This window comes from Hyperoodon ampullatus (assembly GCF_949752795.1).
Source record: "Hyperoodon ampullatus genome assembly, chromosome: 8".
Classification (NCBI taxonomy): domain Eukaryota; kingdom Metazoa; phylum Chordata; class Mammalia; order Artiodactyla; family Ziphiidae; genus Hyperoodon; species Hyperoodon ampullatus.
In genome coordinates this window covers 44,569,326-44,595,388 of record NC_136921.1, presented here as the reverse complement: position 1 = coordinate 44,595,388, position 26,063 = coordinate 44,569,326, and the positions used below count along the sequence as shown (strand labels likewise).

General features: G+C 40.5%; 1 protein-coding gene across 1 annotated transcript in view; it reads right to left on the bottom strand.

Annotated features, from left to right (window-relative positions):
* Nucleotides 1–8,549: 8,549 nt before the first annotated feature.
* Nucleotides 8,550–26,063, bottom strand: part of STAT4 (signal transducer and activator of transcription 4) — a gene marked incomplete at both ends in the record, with an annotated part of 97,384 nt that continues 79,870 nt past the window's right edge. Inside the window, 10 exons of the mRNA XM_079709974.1 lie at nucleotides 8,550–8,576; nucleotides 9,622–9,730; nucleotides 10,648–10,714; nucleotides 12,161–12,352; nucleotides 12,686–12,822; nucleotides 13,950–14,044; nucleotides 14,278–14,327; nucleotides 15,882–16,017; nucleotides 18,873–18,971; nucleotides 20,496–20,579. Coding sequence (XP_079566100.1) covers nucleotides 8,550–8,576; nucleotides 9,622–9,730; nucleotides 10,648–10,714; nucleotides 12,161–12,352; nucleotides 12,686–12,822; nucleotides 13,950–14,044; nucleotides 14,278–14,327; nucleotides 15,882–16,017; nucleotides 18,873–18,971; nucleotides 20,496–20,579 — 996 coding nt within the window. The remainder of the gene's footprint in view (nucleotides 8,577–9,621; nucleotides 9,731–10,647; nucleotides 10,715–12,160; nucleotides 12,353–12,685; nucleotides 12,823–13,949; nucleotides 14,045–14,277; nucleotides 14,328–15,881; nucleotides 16,018–18,872; nucleotides 18,972–20,495; nucleotides 20,580–26,063) is intronic.

The following is a 26,063-nucleotide window of genomic DNA, read 5'->3' as shown; positions in this document are numbered from 1 at the left end:
TAGGAGCCACCTTTGATATTGCCTTCTCACCCCCACCAGTCCTCAAGCCTTGTTGATGCTTCCACCTAAATAGTTCTCAAGTCTCATCGCTTTTTGCCATCTCCCACACCATCCCCCCCTTTTCTCTCATTTGGATCCTCACAGTAGATTCCCCAAATGGCTGCCTCACTTCAGTTCTTAACTCCCGTTTAATCCGTATTCCCTACAGCAGTTTGAGTGGTTTGTCTTTTAATTGCAAAGCAGATCATGTGTTTGCCAACCTGAAAATCCTCTGATGGCTTTTCTTCTTATAAAATCCAAATTTCTTAATGTAACCTATAAAGCCCTGGTTTCCCCATCACTTTCTTTAACCCCATCTTGTGTCACTCTTTCCTTACTTCAGCATTTTTGTTCTTCGAATAAGACAAGCTGTTTCCACACACTCAGGGCCTTCTCACCAGTAGTTCTCCATCTGGAAAGCCCCTTGAGCCAATGTCCCCCTCCCCCAAGTTCTTTGCGGGCTAACTCATCTTTTAGGTCTTAGCTAAAATCTAAGCTTAAATGTCACTTCCCCAGGTAGGCATCTCTGAGGCCAGCCTTGACTAGATCTTCTTGGAATGCGTGCACAGAAAATCAATTGGTTCCTCTAAGTAGGTGGGACTTGAATCAAGCCTAGAATAATAAGGCAACTTTGGGTAGGAAAAGGCTCTAAATAATTTCCCACAGGTATGCTTACATGTGTATCTATTATAGTTTTTTCCCTTCTCACATCTATATGCTCCTTCCTCTTGTCACATATTCACCCTCACAAAGCCGGTACTGATAGCAATGACCCTTGGTACCAAAGTAGCAGCCTTCTGTGAAGAAAGATGCCAGGACACCAAAAGAAGTCCTTCCCCTTCTACTAACACCCTGTACTAAGGGCCCAGACAATGTCTGAGAAAAGCACTACGAAAGGTAGATAATATGTTAAACATATTTTTTTCTGGTACTGTAAAATTTGCACAGAGACTAGCTTCAGTATTGACAGGGAAATTAAATAATCTTAACGGCTGCAAATAGGATGTTTCTCTTTGGCTCTCCACATTCTGATTGTCATCAAGTTCTGTGGATGCTTCCTTCCCTATGCCTTTATCTGCCTTAGTTTTCCCATCATTGATAATACCCCACTGTAGGCCTTCATCAGTTCAGAACTGGAATGCTACAGTAGGTTCCAGTTACACTACTTTTTTCCTGACCCTTCCCCCTCGACTGTATTTGCCACATTAAATTCTCTAAAACACCTTATTTAAACAGTCATTCCCTGCTCAAAAGTCTTGACAACTCTCATTGCATTTATATAACCACAAACTTTGCCTGCTAGTCTGGACCCTCTACAGAATGTCCCTAACATGTTCCGGGGTGATGGGTTACTTCTTATAATTTTCTTTACTTCTCTCTTTTTTTTTTTAATGTCTATTCGAGCAGTATTACATTCGTAGACCAAACACCGTTACGAGCACCTTTTTTAGTCCTGGGCTTTCAGAAGAGCAGCCCAGTCCCGCCCAGGATGAGGTACACTCGGGGAGGTGCAGTCTGTCAGGCTGTTTGATACGTTTCCAAAATAGCTGGCCCCGCGCGTGGCGGGAGGGACGCGGCTGCTCAGAAGAGCCGCCCCACGTGCTTTCGGGGAAATAGTCTGGGAGCGAGAAGTAGCAGAATTGACAAGAAACCGAAAAGCGAAAGTAGAGATGGAGGGAGCAGTACGCAGGCGCGGGACCGGGGCTTTCCAGCTGACGGCCCGCCCAGCCGCCGGTTCCCTCCCACCGCCTCCGGGAGGGCGGGATCCGCACGCTCGCCCCAGCCCGGCCGTAGCTGCCCGGCGCCCTCGTGCCCGAGTCCGAGAATTGTGGTCCTGGACACGATGAAAGGCAACGGCGGGGGCCTGGGTGCCTCTTAACTTTGGAGAAAGGATGGGGGACGCTTTCTAATTGCTTAATGTGCTGGAAACCTTTCTCATTCTCTTCCATCTTTTCCTTCTTCCCGTGGCCTGGAGACGTCCCTTTTTTCTCCCTCACTTCTGTATCTACACAATCTGCACGCATGCTAACTCAGATCTCATTAGTTTTTCTAGTTCTGACCCCCACCCAGCTGGCCTGACTGCCCTTAATCCAGAGATGAGAGTGGGAGGCTGGCTGTTTCTTCAACTGTCTTTTTCTAGATCTGCAGACGGGTCTTTTCTCCCTTTTCTGGCGTTTTTTCGTCGCTCCCACTTCCCACCCCCAATCCCCACCTTCTCGCTCATGGTGATTATACCAGAGGGAGTGAGGAAGAAGTATAATGGAGAAGAATAATTTAGTCACTGGACCATGATTTTGAAAGTTTGGCAGGACCAGAGAAAATCGTTTTGGCCCCGCTTGCTATGTGTGTTATTTACTGAATGGTTCTAGGAGGCATGGACAGCGTTTCTTTGGGCTCTGCTCAACCATTCTGTAAAAGGCTCTATCTACTTAAGGTGACCTGGGGACCAACCTAAGACCTCCAGTGTGTGATGGGCCCCACCTTACTGGACCACAGCTTCTGGCCTCATGACAGTGAGCACCAGTCCCCAGGGCTGCAAGGGCAATTTACATAATTCCCAGAATGCAAATGGGCATCTAGTTTCCCCTTAGGAGAGGACAGGATGTGCTATATAATTTGCAGGCCCAGTGCAAAATGAAAACAGGAGGCCCCTTATTCAAACTTATTAAGAATTTCAAGGAGGCAAAGGCAGAGCACTAAACCAAGTGTGGAGCCTCTGACTCTTCTGCCCTTTATAGATGCACACGTTGCACACCCATGAGGTCCCTAGTAGGGGAATTGGCGGGAGGGAAGAGTTCTTCTATAGAAACCTTGTTACATGTTTACTTAAATGAAAACTTAGATATAATGAAGAAACGAATTATAACACCACTCCTTCCTAAAGCATTTGCAATAAAATCCAGAGCCTTCCACTCTCCCAGCAGAGCCTTACACCATCTGATCTTGTCTCCCTCTCCCTCCATGCTCTTCTACACTCCCCACCCTGTGGACTCTTTCTGTTCCTCGAGTACCCCCAGCTTTTACCTGCCTGGGTTCTATGTATGTGTATGCTGTTCCTTTAGGATGCTGTGTTCCCAGCTGTGGAATGGACTTCCTTCTTCTCATTCTTTAGGTCTCAGCTCAAATGTCATCTCCTCAGAGAGACCTTCAATGACCATTTCTTCCAGTTACTCTATGTCACATTTATATTCTTCATAGCACTTACTAAATCTGTCCTTTATTATGTGCTTGTCTGTTTTCATCTCTCCTCACAACAGGAGGGACTTTGTGCTGTGTTACAGCCTGTCTCATCTCAGGTTCCATGAGAGAATTAAGCCTAATACCCGGGGCATCTGTGTATTAATTACCTTCTCTCCTGTTTATCTAGAATGGCACTATGTACCATCCTTGGGAGAACTGAGAAAATAGTCAAGCAAATCACTTTCTGTGTTTTGTGGTTCAGATAGGAAACCCCGGTTGAAAAAGGCAATGCCTGCTACATAGTCTCAAAAATATTTTTGAATGAATAACCCTGGGATAAGGAATCAGAGGTTAAATCAACCATTCAGACCTCAGCACAGGCTCTAGCCTATTGAGCTAGAATTGAGGGGGAGGAGGATTAAGAACAGCTGTATTCCAAAAAACTTCAGTGAGAGCACCATTCCTCCACACCCCTCCAACCTCTCCCCCATCTCCACGCTGTCTGGAGGGCCTCTAGGCTTCTTTCCAACTGCAGCAGCCTGTGAGACATCTCAGTGGATGCCTGTCCAGCCTTAGTAAGAGAGAGTCGTGTGGGACTTTTACCAGGGGCGGGAGTAATAAAGGCAATGAGTTTAATCACGGGGAATTAAGGGGAAATTTCAGGAACACTTGATTCATCTGTGGGTGGACAGATGCCTGGAATGCTAGGCACACATGAGATACCTAAATTAAAGGGAAGTTAGAGTGAGCTAACGGACAGTCTAATTCCAGAGCATTTCTATAGTGTCTGGATGTCATGAGTGAGGTGAAGTAGAGGAAACGTCCTATGTTTTTTGAGCAATAGCAAGTGTGTTTTGGTTAATCAGTTTGAAGTAAAGTGTCGGGGACTGTTCCACAATTTTAGAGTTCGGAGGGTTATAAAGGGAATTCTAGCCTTGTCTTGCAGGCAGATCAAGGAGCAAAGGAAAGAAAGGAACTAACTACTGTCCTGTATGTCCTTTAGTTCAAACACTAAATCATTAACTAGTATTTATTAAGAGGCAGACTGTGCTAGATTTTAGGGATATAACTGTGAACAAGGGCTTCTTCGTCCCTGTACATATAGAGCTTGCTTAGAGTCTAATGAAGACAGATGATACACATTTATAACCAAGGTGATAAGAATGGTGCTGGGTAATGTAGAGGATATGGAGGAGGCATGATGTGACCTGAGCCCTACACATGTGCATGTGTGTGTGTGTGTATGTGTTGGGCAGGAAGTCCTTCCAGAGCCTGAAGGATGTGTGAATGTTATTAAAGTGAGAGGGTAGGTGGGCTGGGGTTGGAAACCTGAGAGGATACAGCAGGGGGAGGCGAGAGGGAGCATGGGCCATGAAAGAAACTGAAGGTAGTTCAGTCTTGTGTATATTCTAGAGGATGAGAAGCTATTGTTGGGGAGAAGTGTTGAGAAATGAGTTGAAGACTAAGAAGAAACTAAATAATATATGACTTTGGAAAGATCTATTGAGAATTAGAGTCTTCATCCAGAGGTGGGATTCTTAACTATTTTTTGTGCCATGGACCCCTTTGGCAGTCTGATGAACCTATGAGCTCTTTCAAAGATTAATGTTTTTTGTTGAATAAAATAAAATGCATAAGATTAAATAGGAAACCAATTACATTGAAATACAGAGATCAAAATAGTAAAACCAACGTTGTGATAGAGTAATATAAGTGCTTCTTTATTAATGGCATTAAGTAAGATCTAGCAGTGGGTCGGATGAATGCAATTTCAAAATCGTGCTTAGCATAAGCAATATTTTGAGATAAGTGTAACAACTGTAATGTGACAAAAATGTGGTGTGGTTTACGGTTTGTTACCTTTATTCCTAATTGAAGAAAACTCTAAGTTTCAGTTAGAAGTTTGTGAAAATAAAGCTTTAACTTCTGCCATTCAAACTCATGACTCTCCAGAATTCTATCCACATACCCCAGCTAAGAAGTGCCAATCCACAGCACCATGAGCCCTTTGAAGATTTTAAGCAGGGAGTAAAATGATCCGATTTATTTTAAATAGAGCCTTCTGTCTACATAAGAGGCCACATGAAATTGTTTGCTGTATTTACTCTAAGGATATTGTGGAGAATGTCCTTCATCATGTTTTCATAGTGTCCTCTTTGTGAGGACTCTGGTGGAAATGTTCTATGTCTTCCAGTGGTGGTTACACAACTGTATGGGTTTGTTAGAAAAGGATGAATTTTATTATGTGTAAATTATGCTTCAATAAGCCAGACTCTTAGAAGTGCAGTCAGTCAAATCAATCAATGTTCACGGTCAATTTGAAAAAAAGGAAAAATAGTCTGTCAGAAATTGGAGTGTGTGCACAGCGAGACCAGTTTGCCCAGTTCGGACTATAATTTCCTGCTGTTGGAACACAGCACTAGGATGCTTTGACCCCTAATTCCCTTCCTGCTACTGCAGGGAGTACACGGGCCTCCTGAACCATTTGAGGTACAGAAAATTCCCTCGGCTTTGCCAGGAGTATCCTCCCTGTTCCTGGTTCTTTGGGGAGCCTTCCTTGTTACCTTACGACTTTGAGGAAATCCACTGGCAGCTGCCTTCTTTCACCACTTATTCCAGATAAAGACATTGATATTCAGTACAATTGGTCAAAGTGAGTCTTTACATTAAAAATAATTTGAAAAGGAATTAGCAAAATGGGCATCTGTGATTGGTCTTGGATGGTTGGAGGGAGAAGTGAAAAGGTGATTAATATTTTGAAAATAAATTTACATTTTGCTTCATTAAATGCTGCTTATTTGCTATTACTTGGCAGAAAAAAATATAGTCTGGGGTAGGATTTGGTGGAAATGTGGTCTAAATTCCCTTCCCATTTTATTTCCATCTCATGCAGCACACCTTATCCTGATCTAAACAGGTATCCCCAAGAATCTCCTGACAAAATCCCATTACCCCCACAAAGATGGTTTCTGGAATGCAAGACTCACACCGCTGGAAATAACTCTACGCTGGGATCAAGAACTTGATTTTGATTTTCTGAATCTAAATAAAAAATAGCCGCTTACTGAACTCTTACTCTTACTGAGGCCTTTGCCTCTATTATAGGGAGTAAACTACAAATGTCCTTGTACTGTCTACCTCCAAATAACAAAGATGGCTGTGATCACACATACGAGACCTTGACATTCTTCTGCCAGGCTCTATATTTACAAGCTTTTCAAAATTCTTGTGAAATAAGTGAGAGTCCATCATACTTTTAATATTTTCCAGGGAATAAAAAGCTTCTGCGGGATTTCCCTGGTGGCACAGTGGTTAAGAATCCGCCTGCCAATGCAGGGGACATGGGTTCGAGCCCTGGTCCGGGAAGATCCCACATGCCGTGGAGCAACTAAGCCCGTGCGCCACAACTACTGAGCCTGCGCTCTAGAGCCCGCAGGCCACAACTACTGAGCCCACGTGCCTAGAGCCCGTGCTCCGCAACAAGAGAAGCCACCGCAGTGAGAAGCCTGCACACCGGGACAAAGAGCAGCCCCCACTTGATGCAACTAGAGAAAACCCATGTGCAATGAAGACCCAACACAGCCAAAAATAAATAAAATAAATACATTAAAAAAAAAAGCTTCTGCAACATTTTTTGGTATCTAAATCCAATTGTTTATGAGTATTTCCCGGTAGGAAATTACCTCCTTAAACCAAGTTTAAAATTATTTCTTCTGCTTCTGCTGCCAATTGATATATTTGAATTTCAAGAAAATTGGGCTGGTGAAGAGAAGTGGAGACTGGGAAAATGCACCTTGAGTTAGCCTGTGGTCCTCCATTGAACAGACACTTTCACCCAAAGAATACTGTCAAGAGCTTGCAAAGGAGTAAGGGAATTGGCCTTGGGACAGGTGCAGAGTTTGTCCCATAGGAACAATCTAGGATCATGTGGGTGGGTATAAAGGATGAGATGGATAGGATGGATCTCCCTCTTCTAAGGGAGAAGGCAGGTTACATTAAAAGCTTTTTTTTTTTTCTTTGAAATCTTTTCCATCAAACATTAGCTTCTCCTTGTTTGACCTACCGGGAAGACGGGAAATGGGTTAAAGAAGTCAGTGAGGAGTACCCCACAGGGGACTGCCATCACTGACTCTGCAGTCAGGGCTTACCTTGGACACCAGCCTCAGGACATTTTGTGGCTGGTCATGGCAGATGCCTCAGCATCATGACTTCCTCACCTGGCTCAGCAGCTTCTCTAGGGCCTGGAGACATGGAGAGCTCCCCAGGGCTTGGGCACTGGGAGATCCCACACTATTACTAAGGGCAGTAGCTGTTCAATGGCACCACTAAGCATTCAGTCCAGGCAAGGGAAGGATCAAAGTAGACCTGCAGCCCGTATACATGCATTGCCATTCGGTAAACCACCTCCCTTCCTGCATCACCAGGGATGGAACTTCTCATCCTAAATTCCTTTCCCCTGGCTCAGGTTGGATTCATGGGACCAGAGACTCTTAGAGCTGGAAAGGACCATAGCCCACCTAGCCTAACCTCTTCTAGAGATGAAGAACACACAACCCAGGGATCAAATCACTCACCCAAGGCCAGTGTTGTTATCTTCCTCCCAGTCCTCATTTCAAAAATCTCCTCATGAGATTTTTACCCATGTGTCTGCTTTTAGTGCGGTTTGCCTGAGATACCACCAGGAATGACTCTGGATCTCTCTCCCTAATAGGAGAGGTGTCCCTGGCCGTGGTACCAGCAGCTGTGAATCCTGAAGTTAGGACAATGTTGACATAGCAACCAAGAGGCTTCCTAATTCACCCCTGGACACACACCGTGTGAACTGCTGCTGTTAATGCCCTGTCATTACTTCCATCTTGTATCTAGTGTGATGACTCTTACTTCCTAGAACTCAGGACATTAGCTTATTCGGCTTTTCCATCAGGCCATCCTGCTGGTTTTTGAGTAATGTACATGTGACTTTGTTATTTTTGACCTGTTGTGAAATCTTAACACTTAAACCTGCTAGAGCCAAAATCATAAGTAACACAAGAGAAACAGAATCAGAAATAAAACAAATACATACAATGAGTCTTTTGTTAATATTATATTAACATTGTTTCTTAAAGTGTTTTATCTCACAAGTTTATCTGAAGCTTTGGTTTTTAGGATTTCAATCATGACATTCCCATTTGGGGGTGTCATACCAGTGAGAGGAAAGCTTCGAACTTAACCGTTTCCTGGAAACCGGTATATACAAAGCTGAAGAAACAAGATGTGATTGTTGGCAAAGATCAGTCTTTAATCTTTTTCATTTGCTTCCTTCTTTTGAGTGTCAAGAGCTTATCCTGTCATTCAGCAGAATAGGGAGACTTCATCTAAAATTGGAAAATGAAAATGACCTTTAGGCAAGAAATTGTTTTGCAAGTAAGTCACCATTTCTTAGGTAAACATTCTCTTGTCTACTAAATACATACTTTATAATCTTTCTACCAATTAACTACTAAGTACAGTACTTACAAAAGTAACTAAGGTTGATCAATCTAAAGTAAAAGGCAACTTTAAAATAAATAAAAACGATTTTAAGGAGGCCTATTCATCCCACAAAAACGTAATGAAGAAATGGGTGTAAAATGTAGCAAAAGTCCTCTTACAACTAAATGATTTAAATTCCAATTAACATTGGAATAAGTTTTTCTATCCCTGGAAATCTTCAAGAGAAGGACTAAAAACCACTTGATTTACAGCCAGACACTAATCTCTTGGAGCTCAGGGTCCCTCCAAGAATCTATTATTCTGATGTACATGCATCCTAATGTAATTGGGGTTTTGAACTGTTTGACAATATTGGGGGATAATACTAGATAGAATGCATCCTAAAGCACATAGTAGCTTATGAGATTATGACTCAGTTCTCAGAAGAGTATTATTATACTGCTATTGATTGTTGTTCATATACTACTTGAAGAAGCTCCCAGGACAGGACCAATAAGGCAAATAATCAAGAAAAATTGGAATTTGTGGTGCTTGAATTGCTAAAATAAAATATTAAACTAGACTTGCATATAATGACTTATAAGTATTGTCTGCTACAGTGGGGAGAGTGGTGGGGATTGGTGGGGCCGATGGTGGAAGTAGGGATGAAGTGTACTTGAGTGGGGGGATACAGAGATGTTTTGCCCTTGGATGGCTTTTGATGGAAAGACCTCAAAGCAGTTCAAGTCAGTGCAGGTATCTGCTTCCAATGCCCATAACATCAGCAACACGCAGGACCATACAGACGCACACCCCTTGTGTTATGCTCATGGATTTGTTCCAACAAATGTGTTTTCTCACTGCAGATCTTCACCCCCCGTTGATTCGCACACCACCTTCGCTTCCTCAGAAATGCCCTTGACAACAATGGAAAGAAAGGGGACATACTGCAGTTTCAATGGTTGTGGGACTCAGGTTTTCTCTCAGCACTGCGTACACGCTTGGTGACATGGGAAGAAGGTCTGTTGGAGAATGTGTCTCTGCTGAATCACTTCGGCTTAAAGAGATGACAGGGTAAATATGGAAAAGGATTAAAAATAATAGCTTGAAGTGACTTACTGTGTTAGGAACTGTTAGGGCTCAGGGCAGGCCACCCCAAAATGTGCCTCAGTGGCATATCGATTATTCTGAATTAAATGACTTAAGTTAGTTAAGAAAGAACCAACACAGGAGGGACACTCTGACCCTGCTCTTTGCCTCCCCGAAAGCAGGAAGTAAATCTCTTCCGTGAGAGGCGCCCTCCTTGCATCTGGAGGTGGAAGAACATCCTTCTTGCCAGAGATAGGGGATTCATTCAGGGCTGAGAAGCCTGTACAAATGAACCTTGTTACTTCTTTAATACCCCAGGCCCAAACTCTATTTAGATTCTTCACGACTTAAGCACCCAAAGCCTAAGTATCTTTGTCCTGTCGATTCCTCACAAATTTATTGATTTTTTGCCCAAAAAAGAATAAAAGCTGCCTGTTTTGGCCATTTCTTCAGTCATTTCTATGAGACTTCTATGCACACGACTTAAACTTTGTTCCTTTTATCCTGTTAATCTACCTTGTGTCAATTTTATTATTAGTCCAGCCATAAGAACTGGAAGGGGTAGGGGGGGAAATTTCCATCTCCCCAACAGAACTCATTTCTAGGGCTTCATCTATTTGTGACACTGAGATGCCTAATTCATCATTTGCAATCAGAGCATTCAACCTGCTATGGAATATAAGGCATATCAAAGGCAACTTTAGAATTCCTTCGTGATGGGCTGTGGTACATCCTGAAGACTAGCTTTATGTGTTAAAGGTAATGGGACATTGAGCATTAAAATGCTTTATTCTCAGTTGTATGTACGCTGCTCTACTCTTAAATTTCCAGCTTTTTTGGATAAGTTCAATAAGAACTATTTTATATGTGACTAAGATTACTTACATTGTTGAGATGGGAATAAATACAGAAGGGACATAACCTTTGTCTCCCCTTTCGGTTGGTCTTGAAACTGGAAAAGAAAGGTATGTTGGGGAAAAATGTTATTACTATTGATAAAATTAGAAAAAAAAAGTCTAAAAAAGTATAAGTGATACTAAAAAGAAGATATAATACGATTGTCTAGTGATTCACAAATTTTTTTAGTTGAATAGATGAAACAGCATTTTAGATGAGCATAAAATGTGCAAGAAGAGAGAAACAAATCTCTTGGCAGGCTTAATCTGACTTTACATATTAATGCTCTAAACTGTGTGAGAAAAATTGGGAATCAACTATATTACCTGTCTTCCATGTTACATTTAAGTTTAATTATAAGGACAGATTTATTCATGGATTGGGGATTTATAGTAACGCAATTCATTAAAACTGACACCAATCATAATCTTATAATTACACAAAGTTTTGAGGCACAGACATCAGTGTTACTAAAAGCACTGCTGCGCTATAGTAACAGTCATGTGCAAACCTCACCTTGGAAACCCCCCCAGATTTCTCTGGTATACTACATTGAACTTGTGTGTGATCCAATCGTAAGGACCAACTGTAATTTTTCAGCTGTAATTTGTTGCATTGACATTTGTTATTTCATTCAGTCAGATGTAGAATCACTTAAAAGCCATAGTTTTTGTGGTGGTTGTTGTCTTTTGTTTGCTTCAGAGGGGGATGAAGGAGGGTGGCAGCAAGTCACCACCTGTACAGTATTCCACATGATGGTGCTCATGTATTTGGTTGCTACAGATGAAATACTGTAATGGATTGTATATACTTCGATTTAAAGAAACAGAATAGTGAACTTATATTACAATTATATAGCTATTTCACGAATGTTCTTTTCATGTATTCAACAAATATTTACCAAATACCTGTTTTGGCCAGGTATCATTTTAGACCCTTAGGATACAACCAGAAAAGGCAGGTATGTCAAGACTTGTTATTGATAGGCTGCGAGGTAGGGTATGAAGCACAGACCCTCTTGTCCCCTCCCTGGCAAATGAACAATACTTTCTGAGTTGTGAGACTACAGTAAGTAAAAAATGTAAAGCTTATTAACCCTGAGCTTCTTTCATAAAAAACAGCCTTGCCTAACTTTTAACAGCTTTCTAATCATTACCTCCTCTTTCTTTTCCTCTCCCCAGGCACAGAGGTGAAGTTGGAGCCACTCCTATTAGAAAGGAAAAAACCGAAACTCTACCAGTGGCTGAGAGGCTCCCATGGCCATGGTGAATTCCGGCTACAGCTACTGATTACTAACTGCTCTGCTAGCTGGACAGCCCCAGCTGTTCCTTTTCAGGAACTGCTGACACACCACTTCATTTCTAAGGCTTTGACTTCCACATACCTCTTAGATCTTATAACAATAAAAGTAAGCATAAAGGGAAGAACTTCATATACTTTACTCCAATCTGAGATTATTTTCCAAAGTCTTAAGAAGAAAAGCAAACAGAAAGAACCTAACCTTCACATGGCTGGCAGCTGTAGTGTTTACCGAAGGCTTTGTCTTTGGGAATATCAGGATAGAGGTACTTCAGGGGGTTTTCAGGAATGTTTTCAGCCATAATAACCTTGTAGTCTCGAAGGATGTCAGCGAATGGCAGAGCAGACAACCGGCCTTTGTTGTAGGGCTCTACAGAGTGGAATCTCACTTCTCCTGGAAAAGGAGAAAACAGAGGGAATATTCAGGTTCCTGCAGGCATTCTTTGTGGCCATTCTTCCTACCCACATTATCTTCATGTCACTTGTTGTAAAACAATGCCAGCCCTTCTCTGCATGTGGACAGTACAGATTGCCACGTGATAGAGGACACCCACATAGGCTGTGAGAAATTCATGCTACCCTCCTCTGAAACAACTGTAACAACTAATATTCAAACCCACTGAACACATAAAAGACAGAAGAACAAGCCACACACTTCTGAAGATGGAAAGACCTGTAACCAAACACAGTACTAATTTCACATGAATACATAATAGTGAGCACGTACCATTTTCAGAATGGTCCACCCAGGTGAAAGTTATTCCTCCAAGGTGGCTTTCACTGAATCTTAACAGAAAGGTTCCAGGCATTTTATCCTTTAGCAAGAGTCGTTCCTTCTCTTTGCTAACAAAGCCCATGACATACCTAAAAATAGAACATGCATAGTTTTATCTGATCAAAGACTATAATTTATTGCATTTGCATTTATTGCTTTCACAAAGAACAGACCTGAATTTGTTGTGATATAATCAAAAGTCAATAGTGCCTGAAATACTCTTATACAGATTAAAGTAAATATTAATACTCTATAAAGTGTAAGAAACTGCAACTACTTTCCACACTATGACACTAGATATGCTTAAAAAGGAAAGAAAAGAAAAAGGGACCACTATAAATACTGCAGTTATGAACATTGGGGTGATGTGCCTTTTCAAATTAGAGTTTTTGTTTTTTCTGTATATATGACCAGGAGTGGGATTTCTGGATAATATGGTAACTCTATTTTTTTTTTTTTTAAGGAACCTCTGTACTGTTCTCCATAGTGGCTGCACCAATTTACATTCCTATCAATAGTGTACAAGGGTTCCCGTTTCTCCACACCTTCTCCAGCATTTATTATTAATGTTCATAGCAGCCCTATTTACAACAGGCAAGGCATGGAAGCAACCTAAGTGTCCATCAACTGATAATTGGCTTAAGAAGATGTAGTATATATATACAATGGAAGCTTAGCCATAAAAAAGAATGAAATATTGTCACTTGCAGCAACATAGATGGACCTAGAGGATATCATACTAAGTGAAGTCAGACAGAGAAAGACAAATATTATATGATAACACTAATATGTGGAATCTAAAAAATAATATGAATGAATTTATTTACAAAACAGAAACAGACTCTCAGACATAGAAAACAAACTAATGGTTACCAAAGGGGAATGGGGGTTGGAGGGAGGGATAAATTAGGATTTATGTTGGGATTAACATATACACACTACTGTATATAAAATAGATACCAACAAGGACCTACTGTATAGCACAGGAAACTATACGCAATGCTTTTTAATAACCTATAAGGTAAAAGGATCTAAAAAGGAATATATATATACACATACATATGTATGTATAACTGAATCACTGTGCTGTACACCTGAAACTAACATGATATTGTAAATCAACTATACTTCAATTTTTTTTAAAAAGGGAAAAAAATTGACAGCATAAAAATAAGAACCTAATGAGTTCATATAGAAAATGTAGGCTGTAACTCACCCATCAATCCAAAGGGGAAGAATGTGTTTCTTAATTAGGTCTAATATTGCTTCAAGCCATGTCCAAAAGGTAAATGATTTACCAGGTAAGTGCTCCTATTGGAATAAACAAACATGTTAGGACAATGATTATTTCAATAGTAATGTTAGTATGGTAATTCAAGTTCCTTTTTTCAATGAAATATTTCCTTTAAATGAAAAAAGTTTCGAGTTTCTTCTTAAAATAACCTTATCCAGGAAATCCTCGAAATCCCAAATTATAATATGGAGGCTTAAAAAGGAATACTAAAGAATAATCTAAATGATGCTACCCCTCCCCCTGTTTGTACCTTGCAGAACTTGGCCCATGTGAGATGACCATCACTGTAGCTAGACTGGACTAAAATGAAAGAAAAGAATGAGATTTTTATTAAACAATTAGACTCCTCAATTTGGTGCTCAATTTAGATCTCCCCCCGACCACTGCTAAGCATTTCTTAAGCACCTGCTATGGGTTAACAGTGTACTTAATGCTAGAAACAGTAAAAATAAAAGATATCATGAAATTTTTTTATCTAGGAAAGAATTCTTTTCAATGGAGGAGCTAAAGATAGCCTTAGGAAGTGGGTGGGTGTCTAGTAGAACAAGACCTCCATGAATGGATGGGATATAAATTGTCAGAGGAGAAGGAAGAGGCCACTCCAGTAGCAAGAATAATGTAGGATGAGGCGTAGTGGATATGAACACAGCTTATATAGGAGAAAGTAAGTGCAGCCTAATGTTGGTAAATAAACATTATAAAATAAATTTGTGAAAGCCAGAATGCCAGAAGTCTTGAATATTGTCATGAAAAGAATGAACTAGAGATCCACTTGGCAATAAGGAACGACTGACTGTTTTGATCCAGGACAATGAAAAAAGAGGTTCTATCTAAAATTTAAGGAAATTATGGGAAAAATTTGATGAAGACCCGAAAGGATATGGCTGCTATTTATACTGTATATATTTAAAAGATTTATTCACTCATTAACAAATATTTATTGAATGCCTACTATTGTGGTTTATGAATTAAATAAGGATCAAAAAGGATATTTACATTAAGTAAATTTTGTAATATTTCCAATTTATTTAAACACTAATTGATCGGATAGTAAGTACAAGGGCAAGGGTGACCCAGCATCACTTGTAAGTCAAATTTAACCAAATCACACACGATTCTACTACTGCTGCTCAAATTCATCTTTGGCTCTACTTTAACTAGAAATGTATACAAATTCAATTTTAACTCTTTTCTTGGTGCCAAATGTGTTCACCCTATACTTGTCAAAATATACACATCTTTTAAAATTCTTTTATAAAAAGCTTACACTGTAGTCACTACATGGAGCACCAGTGACTATTTTGCAAACTTTAGAAATATCAGTCAAAACTGAAATTTTCTCGATATGAAGAATTAAGTATTACCTGGATAGTTTTAAATTTCTAACAAATTTCCTGATCCTGGGATGAGCTGTTTTCCAGTTGGTTAATGACCATTGCAATATTAATATGAAGATCAAGGCACCATTAAGGCTTCACAGTACATTCAGTGGATATGGCATAAGAACACCCTGGAGGCTGGAGTGTGGAGTGGAAAGGAAGGGGCTTTAGAACTGGACAGCCCTGGCCTGCATCTTGGCTCTAGTATGTACTAGCTGTGGCAAGTCACTTAACCTCTGAACTTAAGTATCCCCATGTATAAAATGGATAGAATGATGAGTTATCCTCAATATTCTGCCTTAAGGAAATTTTGTGAGAAAGATAATATAGCATTTAGCCCTATGCCCAGCGATATAGTAGGCACTCAATAAATTGTGATGATCGTTATTATTATTAATAGTAATACCACCCTCATTCTTTAAAACGGTTAAGTACCAAAAACAGGGGCAAGTCCTCCACATCTACCAGCTCTTACCTGTAAGTTTTTCGGCCAGCATATTGAGTTGATCTGAGTTCAGGCCACGGCCAACATATGATGAAAACTGCCAGCTCATCACTTCCAGGAGTTGACTCAAAGTGGCAGATGGAGGATTATTAAAGAAAACCAAGTTCTGAAACAGAGTTGTAGTGATGATTATATGTATTAATCACACTGAACACACTGTAGTTCAACATATAGGATTCCTGATTTAAACTCTTTAGGCCAGCCTAAGTTAATAATACAGAACTATTGTCTCATCTCTGTTGTGCTTTTATAGTAAGACTGATTTTGCCTTTTCCTAAAGAGTCCCTTGTTCTTTGAGTCTAATATGATATATGACTCTATCTTATCCTTGAAAGAATCACTGTGTAGCTCTTTAACTTTCCCTGGACTATAGTCTATCAACCGACTCATACAAGTACTGAACACTGTTCAACAAGTTAGACAAATACTCTCTTCTGAAATAATATTAATCGTAAACAAAACCAATATCATGTTATTTAATTGGTTTATCATGGATTGGTACAAGTTATACCTTGACCAGACAAAGCATCCCAAAGCACAAAAACAGTTAAGTCCCAGGCTAAGGAAGGGGACCCTACCATATGAATCATAATTAACCTGGGACTCCTGTTTTATGGGTAGGATTGTAGTCTTTTCTTATTTTGCTCTAGACAAGAGGATCTTTGGTATGATCAACTGCAAGTAAGATTGTTTGTACCAGAAAATGGGTCAACAATGGTGGAACAGAAGACTTCACCTCAGATTACTGGAAAGCAGAAGGTGTGAAAGCCGAGAAAGATGTTTTAAGAAAGGAAGGGTGGGAGGAGGAATTAAGAAATCCATTGCAGTATGGGGAGAAGGCCTTTGGCGAACTTGAACTAAGCTGGGCAGCAAGAAAAGGAACCAATTCAAGAGACTTCAGAAGGTGGCAATAAAAGAGGACACAGCATCCAAGAAGGAGTGAGAAATAGGTAGGAGAGGAATGGAGACAAAGAATTTCTAGAGGGGCAGTTTTCCTTGAACCTAAGGATTATGTCTGGACAAATGACCAAAAAACATAGAACATAATCAAGGTCTAGGAGCTTAGGTTTTTGTGTTTGTTTTTTTGTGGTATGCGGGCCTCTCACTGCTGTGGCCTCTCCCGTTGCGGAGCACAGGCTCCGGACGCGCAGGCTCAGCGGCCATGGCTCACGGGCCCAGCCGCTCCGCAGCACGTGGGATCTTCCCGGACCGGGGCACGAACCTGCGTCCCCTGCATCGGCAGGCAGACTCTCAACCACTGCGCCACCAGGGAAGCCCACAGCTTAGGTTTTGAAGCAGAATAGAGTTAGGAAGAGAAACCAGAGTTACTTGCTCTGCTGAACTCTGTATGTAGGCTGTGCATTTATGTGTTAGGAGCTGTATATGAAATACCTCTCCAGATTCCTCATCCAAGACTAGAGCAGAATCTGAGATGCTTAGTGTGACAACTTTGTGGCTTTCTTATAGAAGAAGGATGCTGAAGAAAGCTAAGTGTAGCAGCACTGCACCCTGAGGCTAGAGGACAGAGGAGTATTCCATCTTCCTTCCTACATCCTGGAATTGGATGAAAAGCTCCAAATGTGTAGCTCCTAATGGGGAATGACATTAAATCTCAGAAGTGTTGGCTGTTCTTGGCTTTACAGACCAGGTAACTTTTCTAGTGAGTTCTGTTCTCACTGCAGGCTGAGAGGAAGTAAGGCACAGGGCACTCTGTACAGCGTTCCTCTCTGCAGTTAACCTCCCTCAGATGCCAGGGCACCAGAGGATGAGAAGGAACAGGGCTGAGTCATTTTCCATGCTGTTTCCTTATTAGGCACATTAAAACAAAAGCCAAGGAACACTTGGAGCCGACTCATCATGACTATTCCTACTGCTAGGACCTGAGGTAAAAGAATTCTTCCCTTTGGAAGAAACATTTGCTTTGAATCAAGAAGAAATATTTAGGGCTTCCCTGGTGGCGCAGTGGTTGAGAGTCCGCCTGCAGATGCAGGGGACACGGGTTCGTGCCCTGGTCCGGGAGGATCCCACATGCCGCGGAGCGGCTGGGCCCGTGAGCCATGGCTGCTGAGCCTGCACGTCCAGAGCCTGTGCTCCGTAACGGGAGAGGCCACAACAGTGAGAGGCCCGTGTACCGCAAAAAAAAAAAAAAAAAAGAAGAAATATTTACATCTGACCTATTTTCTCTAGACCTTCATGGTTTCCAGGACAACACACTGGGGTTTTGTAAGAGGGAACAAGGGGAAATGCTGACTCATCTTTTTTGCCACGCCCTTCCTTGGCCTTCTTTTAAGAAGAGCTTCTATTCTCTGCTTGCTTTGAAACTTGAGGCCAATTTTTCTTCCATATCTTAAATAACCACCAGATGGCATTAAAACCCAATTTGAGTCTAGAATGGATTAAATCTATAATCAGCTTGAAAATTTGTATAGTGTCGTTAGGCGAGATTGATGAATATTCTAGTCACTTATTTGAAACCAATTCTCTACCTTTGTGGAAGAGCCTGTGTGGATAAGGGGTGGCCAGAAGTAGTTGAGGAGGTAAACACAACAGTCAGACATCAAATTCTGGAGAGAGGAGTCTCCCCAGAGCCTAGTTAACAGAGCCACAGGATGGTCCTAGAACTCTCTGTGATGGACAGGGTTGGGAGCTGACCAGACCGTCAGAAATAAAGAATACCTGCCTGTCACTCCTGCTAGCCAGAATTCTCTCAGGGTCCAAGTACATCAGAACATATTACTTTAAATATGACATGAAGGAAGAATCATACAACTGGATATATTGGAATTTTGGAATAAACAACCCATAAAGGCACGCCAAAATTTACACACACACACACACACACACACACACACACACACACACACACACACACATATCTTTTGGGGCAGATGGGTTTTGTTAACAATAAAACAAATCAAATAGAATTAAAGGAGGAGAAACAGGAATAGAGAGAGACTGTACCTGGGAATCGTTGGTTGACACATTGTACCAAATGATGGATGCCCAAGCATTAGGTAACTGACTGACATTGGAAATCATCACCACAGGTAATGAGCAGGTCTGGTTAAAAAAAAAATAGCACAGTTATTACAGGTAGTAGTACCTTACACTGATTTTACACTTGGCCCTCTTCCCTAAAGGGCCATCTCAAGCCAACCTCACTCCTCCAAGGCAGTGGTGTCTATACTGCCTTGGTCACTAAAATGATTCATGAAGGCACTGGAACCTTCTGAGCATACATGAGTCAAGGTACAGGGAGGAAAGGAGCTATACAAATAGGAATCCTTTCAGAGTGCTTGGTCAGTCAGCTCCAATATCTTCCTTGACATTGTGGAGATATTTTTACTTTCTTATATCATGTACTGCCTAAAATGTAACTAATTAGAGCTTGTATTGACTTAGCAAATTTCCTCTTAATAAATTACATTAAGAATCTAATTTAAAACTTATCTCTGGAATGGATTAATATATTCAAATTATGATCTAACATCTAATTAATGTCAGTATCAGATATGGGAGTTTTAACTGTGGAAGACGGAGAGGCAAGCGATCTTGGAATACAAAGCATTATGGGAGATAGAGCTGCCTCATCTGTTGTCATGGCACTCAACTTAGTACTATCGTGCAGAAGTTTTCAACCTTATGGAATAAACCGGCTTCACAGACGAGTCTGGGACCCTAACCAACTTACATTAGTCCCTTCCCATTAACGGAGGTTAGGTTGCTTGTAGACAGTGCAATGCCCACCTGAGGAACTTAATAGCTCATGGAAACAGACATTTAAGGAAAAGAGATGAGGAAAGAATCCATGGAAAATTTTATAAACATGTTTACATTCGTTAAGATAAAAGAGCAAAGGCAGAACTCTAAAACAACATATCCTACAAATAGGACCATATTCAAGCGTGTGAAATTGTGTGTGTTCATTCATGCGCTCATTCATTTATTCAACAAATGTTGAGCATCTATTATGTGCCAGGCATTGTGCTAGGCACAGGTAATGGAGGGATAAAGGTGTAATGTCCTGCCTTCAAGAGCTCATTGTCAATCATGTTCAACTTAATCCCCAGTTTCCTTATTCCTTCTTCGAGTTCAATAGTAACTGTTATAAGAGGATCAAAACAATGGACCGTTAATGTTCCTATCATTGGTCTTTGCTCATTATACTATAAAAACCTTTCTTCTGAGGGATTTTTATGTACACGTTAAAATTTTGAAAATATATCATACATGACATGGTTCAAGTATACTTATTTCTCTTTAGGCTTTCCTCTGAGTATCCATGACTCAGGGAATCCCAGAAAACAAACAAACAAACAAACAGACAAACAAACAGTCTGGGCAACAAATTATTCAATAAGTCTTGAATCATAATGACTGTGAGATTTTATCATTTATATTTAACCAGAATAATATATGTTGATGAATCAGTGAATATTTGACATACTGATTTTCTAAATTAAAACAAAAATGATGAATAAGGAATGTACTAAAACCTAGAAAATACTGAGCTTTCATCTTCAAATGATGACCAATTCCTGAAAATGTTATTAGTAAATAGTAGATATTCCTTGAAATACCTACCTCCAAATCTATGGTCAGGCCATAGAGGCAGATCTGTGTCTCAAATGTTATGGAATGAAGCTCCTCAGTCACCATGTGACAGCCCTAAGGGGAGAAAGAAATTGCTATCTTACAAATACATAGTTGTTATCTATTATTAGGCATGCTTTTATAAACATTAGTAAATTCTTAAAGTAAATACCCTCAAACACTTCCTATTATGGAACATTCCTTCTTATTATTTAAAAGGTTATTTAAAGTATATACAGAGTTTGAGAAATCTTCCTTTCCACAAACAGAATGATTTTAAGTCTCCAAAACAATATAATTTCTAGTTTTTACAATTCCAGCATATTTTCATCAGTTGAATTCAGACAAATTGTTCCTTATTTTTAATTTTGGAAATTAGTCCTTTTGACTTACCAACCATTAGTAAAAGCAAGCCAGATGTGTGTAGCTATAAAAGAAACAAGTCAATGTCATAATGGATTTGTTTTTTTAAAAATAGCAAGATTTCCTTCTGGTTAAACATGGTAGGTGGAAAACGTGTACTTTCCCTAGCTCCTTCCAGAAACTTCAGTAAAGTAATAGCTAGGGTTTTATTTACTTTCCAAGAAAATAAAACTGTAATCTAGGTCTCGAAATGAGAGGTAGGGGAGTGTGGAGCGAGGGTGGCAGTAGGGGTAGTGTGTCTCAGAACCAGGGGTTGGAAGCACTGGGCCCCCTGAGTCCGGAGTGAGGGCTGAACAGGAGGAGCAGTTACTAGCCCCAGCCCATGCAACGAGGTTCCCAACATTCCCCAACACTGGTGGGAGACAGGACGTTTACTCTCTGGAGCGGATGTATCAGAGGAACTAGAGAGGCTCTCTGCATTTTGGATACAAGGCCAAGATGAGGGCAGGGTGAGGTGCTGTGCGGGAAGATCCTGTCAAATCTAGGGGAAGCCCATGCCCCTGTCTCTGCTTGACACCTCCAGGAGAGATATCCGGGAGGTAACCAGACCAAGGGAGAAACAACTTACAGACACTGCCTTTAGGGATCCCCCAGTGAGACAGCCAGGTCCTAATAATCACTCTTAAGTCTAAATCCCTACGATGCACACAGAACTTCCAGTTTTTTAGTGCTCTTAAGCAGTAAGCTAATGGTCATCCAACATTTGACAAAGCCTCTCACATGAAATGCAGATACAAAAATCAACAACCAAGAACTCAGAAAAAAAGAGAGAATGCAAAAAGAAAATGAAAAGTTTAAAAAAACTATAATAAAAAAACATATATCAGGCTCAGTTTTATACATTAGCTCAACAAATAAATGGCACAGGAAAGGGGCAAATCAACCACTGTAATGGGTGAACATTGCTTGGATACTGATTTGCACAAACCAGCTGTATGAAGATCTTTTCAAGATAGTGGAGAAATTTGAACAAATAATGGAGTTTTATTAAGGAAAGATTTTAAGTAAATGCTATTTTCTTTTTGTGTGTGTGATAAGTGTATTGTGGTTAGGTTTTTAAAAAATTTTATGTTCTAGATAAGAGATACCTACCAAAATATCAATGAGTAAGATGCTATACTATCTGGAATTTAAGTACTCCAGGAAAAATGTGTGTGTTTATGGGGAAAATAGATTAACTAAGACAGGGAAAATGTTAATTATTGTTGAAGCTGGGTGATGTAAAAATGAAGGTTCATTGTATTTCTCTATATACTTTAGTATATAGTTGTATATACATATATGTTTTGTTCATTAAAAAGTTCTTAAAGATGTTTAAAAGACTTCAGATGTTACATCCTTACAGATGTAACAATATATTACAATACATTACATCCATGAAAGAAGGATAGTATACTACCAAAAGGAGCATTCAGAAAAGAATGATGAACAATTAAAAATATAATAAGAGAAATAGACAAAACAATAGAAGAGCTGAAAGTAGGGCTGAGGAAATGTCCCAGAAAGTAAAACCAAAAAAACAAAAAACAAAAAAACTCCAAAGAAATAAAAAATAGGATAGAAAAGATAACAAATAAAGAATCAACAAACTCAAAACAACAAACAGAAGTTCCAGAAAGAGAACAGAGGAAATGGAGTAGAGGAACTATCAAAGACATAACCCAATGGTTACTCTTATACATTCTGATGGGAGTTGGTACAATCACTGTTTGAGAATAATGTCTCAATACCTAGTGAAGTAGGAGATGCACTCCCCAGGATGATGATGAGAGTAAGTTTAAAAAAACCAGAAAACTAAAAAAACAAAACATGACTGTGCAACAGGATCAGAGGGCAATCAGCCCAGATTGGAGCAAGAGATGGAGGGTTCCCAGAGGGATGTTGCCAAAAAGAAAGAAAAAGACAGAAATTCAGATGGACCTGTATGACTATATTTTAAGGACCTTTCAAGTTCTGAAGGAAAGTTTGGGGCTACATTAGTAACAGGTACATAAAATAAATTGATTAAATGAAAAATCTGAGGCAACTAATAAATCCAGGGAAAGCTAAAATAATACAAGAATGGAAATACAATCATACTATGTTACATGGTTCAGCTGTTAACAATTTTTATATAATCATAGTAATGTAAACATTGAATATATTAACTAACCAAAACACGTTATATGATAATATTGTGAAGATGGGTGAAATTCATATGTATGAAGAGCTGGTATAAGAGAGCCATAGCTCTTATAAAATGGGTAACCATCAAGGAACTACTGTATAGCACAGGGAACTCTGCTCAATACTATGTAACAACAACCTAAATGGAAAAAGAATTTGAAAAAGAATAGATACATTTATATGTATAACTGAATCACTTTCCTGTACACCTGAAACTAACACAACATTGTTAATCAACTATTCTCCAACGTAAAATAAAAAGTTTAGAAAGAGAGAGAGAGCCACAGCTTAATCTTTTATAGAAATAATTCAGGAGTTAAGTGTATAAAATAAAAAAATCAGGAAGTATCAGTATGATATTAGCATGATATTTATAGCTCAAAAAATGGTCATCTCTGGGGAGTGGGTTTGGAGCGGGAAGGAGTGGGACAGAAATTGCTGTTTTTCCATGATGAAATCTGACAGCAACTTGCTATGTGCCCAGGACCAGCAGTACGGTCATCATCTAAAAGCTTGTTAGAAAAACAGGATTTCTGGCCTCATCCCAGGCCTACTGAACCAGATTCTGCATTTTAACAAAAACCCCGGGTGGAATTTATGAGGCAGTTATTCTCAATGCGATGTATCCACATTGTGTTTCGTCTCAAAAGGGATGTGGAAAATTTACAGATGGTACAGAAAGCCAAAACGATTTTAAAAACAAGCCCCGGGCTTCCCTGGTGGCGCAGTGGTTGAGAGTCCGCCTGCCCGTTGCAGGGGACGCGGGTTCGTGCCCCAGTCTGGGAAGATCCCACATGCCGCGGAGCGGCTGGACCCGTGAGCCATGGCCGCTGAGCCTGCGCGTCCGGAGCCTGTGCTCCGCAACGGGAGGGGCCACAGCGATGAGGGGCCGCACACCGCAAAAAAAAAAACAAAAAACAAGCCCTGGGGGAACATATGAACAGAAGTGGAATTACCTAGGTTAGAAAAGTCAGGGTGGGGTTGGGGGGTGGCTGAGTCAGCCCTGAGGGAAAGGGACATCTACTGCTGAATATATGTTGATAGTAAGCTGGAATTCATTGGTATTAAATTTCAAAAAATAAAAATGGTTCTAATATGATGATATGAATAACAACTACATGGGGAAGACTTTGGTGATAATGAGGCACATTAAAATAGAATTTGTTCCTGAGAAGGAAATAGAAAATTAAAAACTCCTCTCTCCCTTGGGCTAGATCATTGTGGTACCTTATACTGCCTGGAGTAACCTAGACTGACGTGGTGAGATTGCTTCTTACTGGATTAGTAGAAAGTTATGTTCCTGAAAATTCCTCTTGAAAATTCCCTTAGACCACCCCTAAAATTACTCCCAACACACCAAACAGCCAGCCCCCTCCCCTGACATCCCCTTACGTGTTGAAATAAATAAATTGCTCTTCCTTTGATTGAGCAGGACATGAAGTAGTTGGCTATGTTCAGGCACCAAGGTGAACAAAAACCACATTTTTTTAAACAACAGAAAATCTCACTGCCCTATGGGGAGGAAGTGTTTACGCTATGCAAAGCACTGAGACAAATGAAGAATCCACAAGTCCACGTTCACTAACGGCGGGGGGGAGCTCACATTCTCACTGAGTTCAGTGGCGGACAGGACACAAGCCTGGGCAGCACATTTAGAAGCCTGAGGCAAGGACACAGATGGAGACCACATACTGCATGTCTAACTATTTAGCTGTTACAGAGCAAGTGAACAAACTGTTAAGATATGGTCTCGTCTCCTGCCTTGACAGCTAAGCCTTCACCTGACCTAACTGGCCAGGTTTTAACTCGTCAAAGTCCCACAAACATGCTGGCCTGGGGAGAGCGTGGCCATCCTGGACCGAGGCCCATCCCCCTCTCTTCCACCTCTGTGAGGGGCTTCCTTCGACTAGTGTGGCCCCTAGGTCTCTCCTTGTGCCTAGAGATGTTTGCATTGATGGTGTCATCTGTGCTTGAAAAGAGCATACCTGGGGAGGAGGTCTGTACATGCCCTGGAATTGGGCTTGAGGTCTTAGGGGCCGGGAATTCTGCAGCCCTAGGCTCTGGGTGAGCACATAGCCTTGACCGCTCAGACGTCTTTCTCTGTAGGGGGGTACACAGCTGGAGGGCAGCCATAGGGAGCCTTTTGAGTGCTTATCCCTCCCCCATTCTAGCCTCTATAGTTTAACTTATATGATTAAATGTGTACATATATATATGATAAGATAATTCATTATGGATAATTCCCTCAGATCTTTGGGTTATGGCAGTTGTGTGGTCACTGTCCAAATGGCAGGACTCCACAGACAGAACAATGACACACAGGTTGTCCATTAACTTGGGAAGGAGACTTTGTACATTAAATATTACTTTATTAAACTGCAATGTGGGTGGTGAGAGGTTTTCTCAGTGATTCAAACTAATTTCTAATGTTTACTTAAAACCCCTGATGCAACTGTGAGGCACATTTAGAATGAAATCCAACAAGGAAGCTGACGGACAATACACATGACTGGAGACAAGCAGTTCTGACAGAAGAGAGTGTCATTAATTTTCAAAGCTTGAATGGCCATCCATCACAGGCTTTATTATTTGATCAGTGCAGTCCAAGCCAGAGACACTATTCAATCTCACGTTCCCAGGGTCCATTCCTTACACACTGGCAAAATATCATAGATAAGATGTACCATTAATGTCTGTATTAAAAGCCATTTTAACCATCTGAGATGGTTAGAGATTTAAAATCTCCATATTTATGATATTTATATTATATGACATGGATATTATAACTGGATGACTGTATTGTACCCACTGGATAATCTGCTAAGAAACTGGAAAACTGGCTGAACAACCTGACCAGGGCTCCACCTGGAAAAAAATACACAAACTGATGAAAGGTAGGTATAGATGTCACCATATTCTTTTATGTTATCTCTGCTCAGTGTCTAACAGCACACCCTGAAAACCTAGAAT